General features: G+C 41.6%; 1 protein-coding gene across 1 annotated transcript in view; it reads right to left on the bottom strand.

The window, feature by feature from the left end:
- The window catches only part of CAPZA2 (capping actin protein of muscle Z-line subunit alpha 2), a 52,337-nt gene that overhangs the window by 14,051 nt on the left and 26,211 nt on the right, over positions 1-12,075 (bottom strand). The window contains exons 3-6 of the mRNA XM_038753031.1: positions 11,252-11,303; positions 6,483-6,546; positions 2,207-2,413; positions 845-924 (exon numbers count right to left, since the gene is read on the bottom strand). Of these exons, the coding sequence (XP_038608959.1) occupies positions 845-924; positions 2,207-2,413; positions 6,483-6,546; positions 11,252-11,303 (403 nt within the window). The remainder of the gene's footprint in view (positions 1-844; positions 925-2,206; positions 2,414-6,482; positions 6,547-11,251; positions 11,304-12,075) is intronic.

The raw sequence follows: 12,075 nt of genomic DNA, 5'->3' as shown, positions 1-12,075 counted from the left end.
GACATCATCCAGATTTTCTCTGGCACATGGTAACGCAATATTTTCAGTGGCCTAAAGTCAAAGGCCCTCAGGAGCGACTGCTATCACTGGGATAAAGGTTGGAGGATAAGGACTACGAAACTTGCCAGGCTAGGGGCCAATCCTGAAATCCCAGGAAAGACAAATGAGAGGATCAACAACCAGACTGTGTGACACCAAGTCCCCCTTGCTGGGACAGGTCAGTCATTCGTCTTCACTCCCCAGGGGTCATCTTCCTTTCCTGCTCCCACCAAACTGACACCAGGGACATACTCTGTGTCCTCGACCATTCGCCCCGACGATACCTATGAACGTACCTAAATAGGCTCATCCCCCAGGTAACAACCCTGTCCCTCAACTGTAAACTTGGTTTGGGCAGGCAATATATCTGTTTGTTATTGTTGTACTATATTCTCCCAAGCACTTAACACTGTGCTCCGCACACAGTAAAATAAATACGGTTGACTGACGGACAGAGCAGTCTTTCCCCTTCTGCTGCTTTCCTCATCTCGGCTTTCTACCCTGGGACACCCCCACCCGCTCAACCAGATCATTCCACACACTGTTTAGGCCTACTGGATTTGTATCTTGCAAATCCTCTTTTCCCTTTGCTGAATCCCAAAATACCAGGAGACTTTGGCTAGTGTTAAATACCACTGCTGACTACCCAGGAACATAAGCTCAGATACATGACAGATATTTGTTTCATGCTTGGATTGCTTTCAGTTACTGCTACCAAAAAAGGCATAGTTCCAAGTATTCTGGAAGGAGTTTCAGAGGATGTTCAAACAGTTCATCAATTTCCTAAAACACTACATCAGCTTACCAAAAGTTTTTTGCTTGGAACTGATGGCTCTCTATGCAGGCAATGATGGTTTGCTGTCCGTCAATCGTTTTACCGTACACCTTGGAAGGGGAAAAAAAGGAAGTCATATGAATGTCCGAGTTTTGGATTACGGAATACAGTTCCTTAAAACAAAGGAAATTATTTAGTTTATTCCTTACATTTTGATTTTAAAGTATATTATTTTATCCTAATTGAAATTTTTCATAAAGATTTTTCATTCTACCACCAGACTAGTACAGAGACTACACTTCACCAAAATTTGGAGATCTTGTAAGAATACATCAAAATAAAATTGGCCTGGCTGGCATTACACAAACAAATATTTGAATTGAGTGACAAAGTAAGTGAAATGGATTAGGCTAAATCAAATTTCCACACTACACTAGGTTTGGCTTAAAACCTTCACACAAATAAAATGCTAATCTTCCTGAATTATGCTTGTGTCTCCTTCCAAAGAATAATATTTCATTACATGGTTTAATTTGTAAACAACAGAAGTTGAATACAAGATCTGAGATGACCATTTCCACTCATATACGTTTTTTCTACAATAAAAGGTTACAAGAAAGACTCTTTTCCCAAGGACTCCGGAGGTAATTTTAGATTTTGTTGCTATAGTATATAATAAACACTTGCTTAGTGGTCTTTGGTTATTTTGTTACTTGGATGATAATACAAGTACATCAGTCACCATATGCCACACTTTCAGCAACTGAATCCACTGTGAATAAAGTGGAAAAGAACCAGTCTTATATGGCTAGACTAAACACACACTATGGAGACATTGAGGTTTTAATTACATATTGATGCATTTAATTCTGAAGAGAATATGGAAAGCAAATGAGCCTGTGAAATAGGAATCATATAAAGAGAAAGTATCAGAAATTTGGCTATGTAGTAACATGGGTGAGTATGAAACTACTTATAAATGAATTTCTTTTGAAAGTTTTGCAAAAATTCTTGTGATCTGAGGCTGACAACCTCAGTTGTAAATATGAAGAGAAAACTGCTCAACTGATAGAATCAACTAGGCAGCGTCAAATACAGGCTAGTCAAATAGCTTGAGTAATCCAGTACTTCCAGTTTCAGCTTCAAAGGAGGACAAATTATTTGGACTGTGCTCCTGAAAATAATGGACTGGTGACAAGAGAAACTGCATTTTTAAAAATCGCTCAACAGCAACTTTTGCCAAGTCACGCAATTCAAGATCTCATGTTGAAATAGGAACAGTTCTAAAAACCTAAGCAATTTTAGGACGAGCCTTATGCAGAGAAAGCTTAAACTGTATTCAAATGAAATTAAAAATAAATTTAAAAGGGTAACTGCCAATTTTAGACTTACAGTGCAGACGCCATTGGGATAATGCTCTTTCACGTAAGCTCGCATCGCAGTTTCAACTGAGTGTCTCCACGATTCTACTGCATTTTCTGGTTCCTGGGGTCTCGGATCCGTGGCGTCCTTTCTTAGGTGATCGAATTTGAAAGAGACCCGGTTTCTGGGATCCCAAAATTTTCCATTTCCCAAGTCACCGTGCTCGGTTATTAATACCTTCAATGACAAAAACAAATTGCAATATTTTAACGTACACTGATGAAGAGGAATAAGAGTCCTTACATTACCATTCCTTCTCTCAATTCAGGGACTCTGGAGCGACTGCAATGGCTTTTAAAAGGTGCTGGGAAGAACTTCAAAAATTAGGCTTTTCTCTAATAGTACCATCAATTTCTCAGCATACCTTGTTCTCTTCTCTCTTGCCTCTGACCCGCTGCTCACACCCTTCCCCGTTTGGAAATCCCTCTCCCTCAAACTGCTGCCGTGTTAATCCAAGCACTTACCCTAGCCGGGCTTGACTACTGTATCAGCTGCCTTGCTGACCCCCTTGCTTCCTGTCACTCCCCATTCCATACTTCACTCAGCTGCCCGGATTATTTCTCTACAAAAATGTTCAGTCCATGTTTCCCCACTCCTCAAGGACCTCCAGTGATTGCCCACCCACCTCCGCATCAAACGGTCCCCTCACGGTCGGCATTAAAACACTATCACTTTGCCTCCTCCTACCTCACCACTGCAACCCAGCCCACACACTTCACTCCTCTAATGCCAAGCTTCTCACTCTACCTCGATCTCATCTAACTTGTCGCCGACCTCTCGCCTACGTCCTGCCTGTGGCCTGGAACACCCTTCCTCCTCAGATCTGACACATCATCCTCTTCACTTCAAAGCCTTCCTGAAGGCACATCTACTGCATGAGGCCTTTCCTAAGCCCTCACTTCCTCCTCTCCCACTCCCTTCTCCATCACCTTTGCACTTTGATATGCACCCTTCATTCACCCCTCCCTCAGCTCCCCAGCACTGACTCATAATTTATGTTAATGTCTGGCGTCCCCTCTAGACTAAGCTCACTGTGGGCAAGGAACCTGTCTAACAACTCTGTTATACTGTACAACTCTGTTATACTGTACCCTCCCAAGCGCTTAGACCAGTGCACCCGGTAAGCACTCAATAAATATAACTGACTGATTCAGATCTACTAGGCCACAACCCTCCCCATCTTCTAAGCACTTTGGAAATCCAACCTCCTCAGGAAGCTTTCCCGGATTAATTTTTCTGATCTGCAGGTCATACCCTCCCAACTAGAAAAGCAGTGTGGTCTAGTACATGTAACACACGCCTGGGAGTCCGAAAGACCTGGGTTCTAATCCTAGCTCTGCCACTTCTCTGCTGTGTGATCTTGGGCAAGTCACTTAACTTGTCTGGGCCTCAGCAACCTCATCTGTAAAATGGGGGATTAGGATGGAGTTGCATGTGGGTCAGGGACTGAGTTCAACCAAATAATGATAACAATAATAATAATGGTACTTGTTAAGCACTTACTATGTGCCAAGCACTGCTCAATATGCTGAGGTACATACAAGTAAATGAGGTAGGACACAGTCCCTGTCCCACATGGGGCTCGGCTCACACCCTTAATCCCATTTTACAGCAGAGGTAACTGAGGCCCAGAGAAGTTAAGGGCCTTTCCCAAGGTCACACAGCAGACTTGTGGCAGAGCCAGGATTAGAACAAAGGGATTAGAACCCAGGTCTCTCTAACTCTCAGGGCCACGCTCTCTAACTATACTCTAACCACTAACCCATGCTGCTTCCCTGATTACAATCTGATTAGCTTGTATCTTTTCCACTGCTAAGTACAGCGCTTGGCACATAGTAAGCACCTGAGTACCATTAAACACGCCCCCCCCACCACAAAAAACCTACCATGAGCTACTTCTTCACTTATGCACTGATAGTCAACCACTGCACTTCTGTATAATTTGATTTGCAAACTCTAGTCATCTTTCCAGTCTCTTCCCCCATCCTATCTACAATTTACTGGGGATGTCTCCCCAGCTAGTTGGAGACTCCTTGAGTGTAGGAATTGTCTCTTTCATCTCTACTGGATTCTCCAAAGCACTCAGTACTGTATTCAGCACCAAGCAGGCACTCGGGAAGGACTGACTGATTGCTCAAGTATTTATTGAGCACTGTACTAAACGCTTGAAAAAAAAAAGAAGAAAAATAAAAGAAGTGCTATATCCCTTGCCCATAAGGAGTTTACCCACAGGCAGGGCATACTACCTGCTGGGAACGCTGCTCCCGACCTGGTGTCTTTTCACCCTCAGGGAACCGGCGCTCATGTCTTACACAAACAGAATTTGAAAAATTTCCAGGAAAGCAGTCATTTTATCATTGGGGTTACTTGAAAATTGCATATTTTCTTTATTACATCAGATTTGTCTTACAGAGTCAGCCAAAAATAGCTGAAAACTGCTTAATTTAAAGCAGAATTAATAAAGTGAAGCCACATTATTTTCACCCAGTTCTGCCAAAAAATATTTCCACTATGTATTTTGGCTAGAATGCTACTATGGCCCAAGGGAACACCAGCCTTTTCGTATGCAGCACGATGTAGCATCTTAAGGCAGGACTGTATGTGTGTGCCCATGAGTGAGGTATTGGGTTTGGTGAATATTACAGCGCAAGCTTTCTTTTTAACTCAAGGTTTTGCAAGAACACATTCCGCACACTATAGGAGAAGCTGAGTGTACAAGATGCTACAGAAAAATCAGCTCACATGAAAGAGGGGAGGAATTTTATAACACTTAAGCAACGTAACCTGCTGGCATAAGCAATCAAGCTAAATATGTCTTCATCAAATTACAATTACATCTTGGCAGGGACAGGGAATGAGAAATGTTGTGGAAAGCATTTCTTTATTAAGTTGACTGGTGCTCCATCATCTACACAACTGTGTTGACACAAACAAGTTTGGCTTAAAAAAAAGGGTACTGTTTTTTCCAATATTTTTTCAAAAAGAAAAGAGTACAGTGCATGAAAGATACTTGTAATTATGATTATACAGGCAATCCTTGGACTTAGGGCACAAATGTTTCCTGAAATCCTAAGGAGAAAAGTTGGAATTGATTCTCTCATAAGAACAATATAAATGAGGTTTCTGAACTAATGTGGGAGCCCCGATTTTTACCAGAATTACCCAGAATTGAGTGTTCGATCCATTTAAAGCTACATTCTTGTGTTATACTAAGTCAGATGGAAATAAAATAAAACAGGGACATGTCCACCCTTCCTGTTAATTACATCTGGGGACCAGGTAACCCCACCCCTTGATCAATCACATTTATTGAGTGCTTACTCTGTGCAGAGCACTGTACTAAGTACTTGGGAGAGTACAGTACAACAGAATTAGCAGACACGTTCCCTGCCCATATGGGCTTACAGGTTTAGAGGACAAGTTTACACTTCACCTCTTTACCTCCAGCCTCTCTGGCTCCATTCCCCGAGCCAACTTTACACTTTCTCTCCCTCCTTCCCTGCCCACAGTGTGGCTTTCATAACATTTCTCTCTTTTCCCACAGCTCCAGAGCAGTTCAACCACACCTCCTCCCTACCACCTGCATCACCAGGGCTCGAACTATAAGGGAGACTACAGTTGTAAAGCCCTACCCAAGGTGCTGTAAAGCTGAAATGAGGGGTAGATTTACAAATGTTCCAAGCCTTGTTGAAACATCTTAAATCAAGGACTGCCGAGGGGACACAGGCATGAAGGTATTTACAACAGAGTAGTCAAAATAAATTATTCAATGTACAACTGAACCTATAAAGTGCTGCGGCTGACTGATGTTTGATGGATCTATAGGACTTAGGGTGATGGGAATTAATCAGGGAAGGGGAGATTTTTTAGGAGGTCTAAAAGCGGGGAGGGCTCAGGGCTGGCGAACTGGGGAGGAGAGAGGGAGCTCCAGGCTGGGGCAGCTGCATGAGCAGAGGGAAGAAAGGGGAGAGTTGAGAATGAGGTGCAGTTGGAATAGAGTTCTTTTCATTTTTTCACTAAATTCCTTAAGTCCTCAGCAAATGATAGCAGAATACTTCCCAAGAGACACTTTCTGCTAATAAAATTTTGGGCTTCCAGAAAAAATGAGGAACTAAATTTTCATAAGGGCATTCGTGATTTTCTTTTAAAACCAGTATTTTAACTTAGATATTACGGGCATAATCAACATTGGAAAATGAAACAAAGAATGTTCACATTTATACATACGTGACCCCATTAATCATACCTGTTCATCATAGCCTTCAACTCTTACTGGTGTAAACTGGTCCAGGTTATACTGTGCAAAGGCACTAAAATAAGAACGAGACATATTGTTTAGAAGATTCAACCCAGTAGGCCCTTGTAGCACCCAAAATACTTATTTTACCAGCTATATTCTTGCTAAAATAAATCACTCAATGGTATTTATTGATGTGCAGAGCACTGTACTAAGCATTGGGGGAAGTACAAATACAACAGAATTAGCAAACATGCTCCCTGTCCATAAGGAGCTTACAGTCTAAGCCCCTGTAACCTAAAAAGAATAAAACAGTAATACTGTTGCCCCACTATGAACCATTACTAGTTTTGAGCATATTTTATACCTGCAAAGCTGTGATGATCTTTTTTTAAATTATGAAAATAAAAAATGAATTAGAACATTTTTTACCTTAACATTTGCTCCTTTGATTTTCCCCTCCCTTATTCAACTTTACACTCTCAATTTGATCTGCCACTTTGCCTTCAAACAAGGCAAAGGCTTTGCCTTAACCCTTCATGAGAAAAAGGCTAGGTATCAGTAGTGTCACTTTATTCAACAGTGAAGTAGAGTTTTAGTAAAAATATTAAGAGTGATATGCACTTGTATGAACATTATGCAATATTTAATCTACCACAAAGTTGCATCTCATCATGGTTTATTATAAAGGATCTAACATGAATAAATCTGTAAAATGTTGTGCGTCCTGTTAGCAGTCTGATTTGGAAAACTTCCCTAGGCTAAACAGGTTGGAAATGACAAAATATTTAAAAAGTCCAAATCAATAGCAGGGATAACTTTGGATCACTTAGTTCCGGGGCTTTAATTTATGTGATGTGGCTTCACTATTAATCCAAATCTCAGTCAGTATTTAATCAGCCACCTAGGGAAGTTAAAAAATAAAAGGGCAAAAATGATGGGTTTTTTTTGGAAATTTCTCCCCTTATCCTGCCAAGATCAACTCACGGCCCGCCATAGTTGGGGTGGGTGAAACCACTAGATTTGAGGAATGCCTGCTGGGGCTCTGCAAAGCAATAGGAACTGCATCTTCTTTGGAAGTCAGGCTCAGCAAGAATTTCTGATGATATCAGGCTGGCTTGGGCAGCAAAGACTGCAACTGTCTGATGGTTTATGGCATTATGGCATAGCACTGACACTCTGGTGTTGTCCACAAATGGATTTTGTCCATACAGTTACTGTGAGCTCTTCTCAATGAGCTGCAAACCTTGCGTCGGGGAGAACAGGACTAGTGAAACGCTAGCACTTAAATCAATTCCTTTCTGAAGGTCCTCGGTTCAGAAGTCTTGTTGATGAGACCAAGGCTCCCATCATTTATGACAGGAGGCTCCATCTCTGAACACACAATGTGTGCAGAGAGTGCAAGCCATGTTACTGAGGGGAGTTTTCAAAGGAAGTTCAGGAAACTGAAGGCCAATTTAGTCAAAACACCACTGGTAGCAGAAAGTCAACAGACATCAGTCGCAATGATGAAGAACATATTTTAAAAGTGTAGATGATGGGAGAAAGAAAAAAATCCACCCATCTGTGATTGCTTGACTATTGTGCTACATTAAGTTTCATGTAGAAACATTCGGTTCATCTTACTTTAGCACTTCAAAATCTCATTATATGACTATATGCTCCATTTATATCTTGCATAACAAAATCTCATTACCCAAATGATGTTTGCTTTCCAGAGGATAATCATTTTTATCTGAAGTTTTATTAAAAGAACGTCAAAGACCAAAGATAGCGTGAACACAAAAAGATTAGGACTTACATCTTTCAGAAAAAAGTTTCAAGAATCATTGTGCCTACAATATACAGTTAGTTCTGGTATTTATTAAATGCTTACCACGGGCTAAGTACTGTGTTAAATGTTGGGGGAGGTACACACTCAACATGAATAGAGGCCCACAATTTGGTTTCCAAAAATTCCCCTAGAGCCTACACCATATGATTCAAATGAAAAATCAAGTCAAGCAGAAACACTAACACTGTTTTAAGGAGATTGGTCACAGGCAGGGGAGCTAGAACCTCAGCTCTCATTCAGCTCTCTTCTGATCGCCAATACTTTTATTCCTCCCTCATCGACATTCCACACCTGCAGCCTCTACCAAATTTTCCAAGTTCTCATTATCCCAGGAAGCTTCCTGTGCCTCTGCCTCTCCCTATCCCCTGATGACCTCACCATCTGTTGGTAAAATAGATCCCACCAGGCATAATGTTCTCAAAGCCTATTACCTCCTCTCCACTCTCACTCCCTCCTCTGTCCTCCTTTCCATCTGTCTCTCAAGTTTCTTGTCTGCTTTCTAAATCTAACCTATGTGTCTCTGACTCCATCCCCTCTCATCACCCTAACATTTGCTCCTTTGATTTTCCCCTCCCTTATGTCTATATTCAACTTTACACCTCAATTTGATCTTCCACTTTGCCTTCAAACAAGCTTAAGTGTTCTCTTCACTAAAAAAGACTCCTCTGAACCACAATTTCCTCCAGTTGTTTCCCCATCTCCCTACCCCTTATCCTTTTCCAACTCCCTGAATTACTGCCTTCATTTCCTCTTCAACTCCACCACTGCGCTTAGGTTTTTGATCTTTTTACATCGCTGAGACAGCACTCTTCTAGGTCACCAATGACCTACTCGTGGCCAAATCCATTGGCTTTAAGTGTCTTCCTTCTTGAAACACTTTCAGACTTTGAAAGTGAACCAATGAGGTCCTACCCGTTTCTCCTCAGTGAAAGCTTCTTTGCAGTCTTGTTTCTTTGCTCCCCTTGTCCCCTAATGGCAAGTGCCACATAAGGTGTGCTTTGTCTCACAACATACTCGCTCTTGGGGACTTAAGCCACTAATGTGACTTTAACTGCCACCGCTGCATGGCTGACTCCCAAATCTACTTCTCTTAGCCCTGACAGCTCATCTAATCTCACAATTCCCTCTCTCCTCCTGCTGCCAGAACACACCCACATGGATGTCCAGTGGATGTCTAAAACCCAACATGCCCAAAACTAAACTTCTCAACTTCTCTTATAAAACCAGTCTTCCTCCTCCAAACTTTCCTGTCAACAACATCTCCATCAACCCCCTGGTCCCAGAAGTTCGCAAGCTGGATACCATCCTTGACTCCAATCTTACAAACCTCAGATTAAATCACCTATTAAATCCTGCTGATTTTGCTTCCATAACCTTTCAAAGACCCACCCGTTCCCCTCAAGGCCCTACTGAGAGCTCACCTCCTCCAGGAGGCCTTCCCAGACTGAGCCCCCTCCTTCCTCTCCCCCTCGTCCCCCTCTCCATTCCCCCGTCTTACCTCCTTCCCTTCCCCACAGCACCTGTATATATGTATATATGTTTGTACATATTTATTACTCTATTTATTTTACTTGTACATATCTATTCTATTTATTTTATTTTATTAATATGTTTGGTTTTGTTCTCTGTCTCCCCCTTCTAGACTGTGAGCCCACTGTTGGGTAGGGACTGTCTCTATATGTTGCCAACTTGTACTTCCCAAGGGCTTAGTACAGTGCTCTGCACAAAGTAAGCACTCAATACATACGATTGATTGATTGATTCCCCTCCAACATCTAGCAACCAGCCCATATCACATCATGGTTAGGCTACTTTTTAGGCTACTCTATGAGCCTTCTCATCAGACTTCTTGCTGTAAGTCCCTTCCCCGTCTTCCATCCATAGTCCAATGATCTTTCAGCACACCTCCCACCACTCCTCAAATATTTCCAATAGCTACGTATATCCCTCTGCGATAAGCAGAAACTCTTTACCATTGCCTTTAATGTTCTCCACTAGCTTTCTCCATCCTAACTACTGGCTCTTCACCTGCTCTTCCCACACTCACCTTCTAAAAATACCTTTCTCTCAACTCTCCCCCTGCCAACCCCTTTCTCATGCTGTTCCTCTGATCTAGAAGTCTCTGCTTCCCTTCCAAACTCTACCAGACTACATCTTTCTGTCTCCATCTTCAAAGCCCTCCAAAAATCCCACCTTCCCAACTAATTCATACCTATGTCACATTAACCCAACACCCACCCTAAATATTTGTGTATCATCAGCACTGGTGCCACTTGAACACTTTCATTTCTATATTTATCCATACATTCAGTTATTTGTTCAGCAATTGTGTCCTTGTGCGTTTGTACTACTTCCTGCTCTATCCTTCTGCTTCTCTCACTATTTGAAAACCATTTTATTTGCCTCGCCATTAAACTGTAAGACCCTTGAGGATAGAGAATGTATGTCTTGCTACTGTTTGTACTCTCTCAAGTGCTTAATCCAGTGCCTAACACTCAGTAGGCATTCAAGAAATATTTTCCAGCCAAGATTGTTCTTTTATGGGGGTTATCTGAAGACCCCTTACAGATTGGTAAAGTATCTGATAACACAGCTTTTACTGAGAGTAAAAGTGAAGTCTGATCTAACAAATATCTCTCAACTTAGAAATCAAGAGTGCACGCTCAAATGGCTTGGTTTGGAGCCACTAATAGCATGAAAATATTAAACAGAAGTATTTCGAGCATCTTATATAACCACAATCACTGTGACAGGTGTGACTAGATACCTGCTGAGACCTCAGATTTGCTTGGACATTGAGGCCTGAAGATACCACACTCACAAATCCCTTAACTACAAATCAATTCAACTCCCCAATTTAGTGTTTGCTGGGGGAAAAGGTTGCCCTTAAATCATTTCCATTCCAAACTGAGTTAGATTTGCTGATACGATACGCAGTACTTACTGGGCTGCTCCTTCCCTGAGAAGATTATCATTATTAAGCAGTAATCGGACATCTGCGGAAACAATGTTCAAAAAGTTTAAGCAGTGTAATACTTTTACATGTTTGAAATCATGTTCCTTATTAAAGCCTTGCTCAATCCCAGAAAGACTCCCCTCAATCATGATCGAGAGACTTACCTTTTTGCTAAAACGGGTAAACATACCTCAGAGGAAATGGAATCATATATATTCATACCCTAAATTGTTCTGCAAGTGAATGCAATGAGTGATGCATTGGCATCCAAATCACCTGGACAAGTAGAGACAAACTCTACCACAGAGACTGCCTGACCAGCTGCTCAGCAAACACAGTGCAATGTGCCACTTCAATCAACAGTTCTAGCATCAAATAAGAAACATTTTGCCAGTAGACCCCATATTTCGGCTCAGAGGTAAATGACTTAAGCATTCTGTTCTCTCTGAGAAAGCTCATGGTCACGGCAGCAAACACACTGCATTCCTTTACTTTTTTTTTTTTGGTCCTGTTTCCCTGCCCTCACTTAGCTGGCCAATTTCCATATTAACAGGGATGGGTAATTACTTTGCTTTAAGACACTTTTTCAACCTAGCAAATAGATTTGGAATGTGTTCAAATTGCCCCAACCTATGCAACGATTGTAGTGCCCGAGCAACTACATAATCAATGACACAGCATCAGCGCGGGGCACATTTTCAGTTTAAATCAAAATTACTGCTAACATGAATTTGTGGACTTACACATGATCTATGTCATTAATTTTGAGCCACACTACTTTGATATCCAAAGTAATCAAATTAAAGACAATG

Source organism: Tachyglossus aculeatus, chromosome 10 (genome assembly GCF_015852505.1).
Source record: "Tachyglossus aculeatus isolate mTacAcu1 chromosome 10, mTacAcu1.pri, whole genome shotgun sequence".
NCBI lineage: Eukaryota > Metazoa > Chordata > Mammalia > Monotremata > Tachyglossidae > Tachyglossus > Tachyglossus aculeatus.
This window is presented reverse-complemented; position numbering and strand designations above follow the sequence as displayed.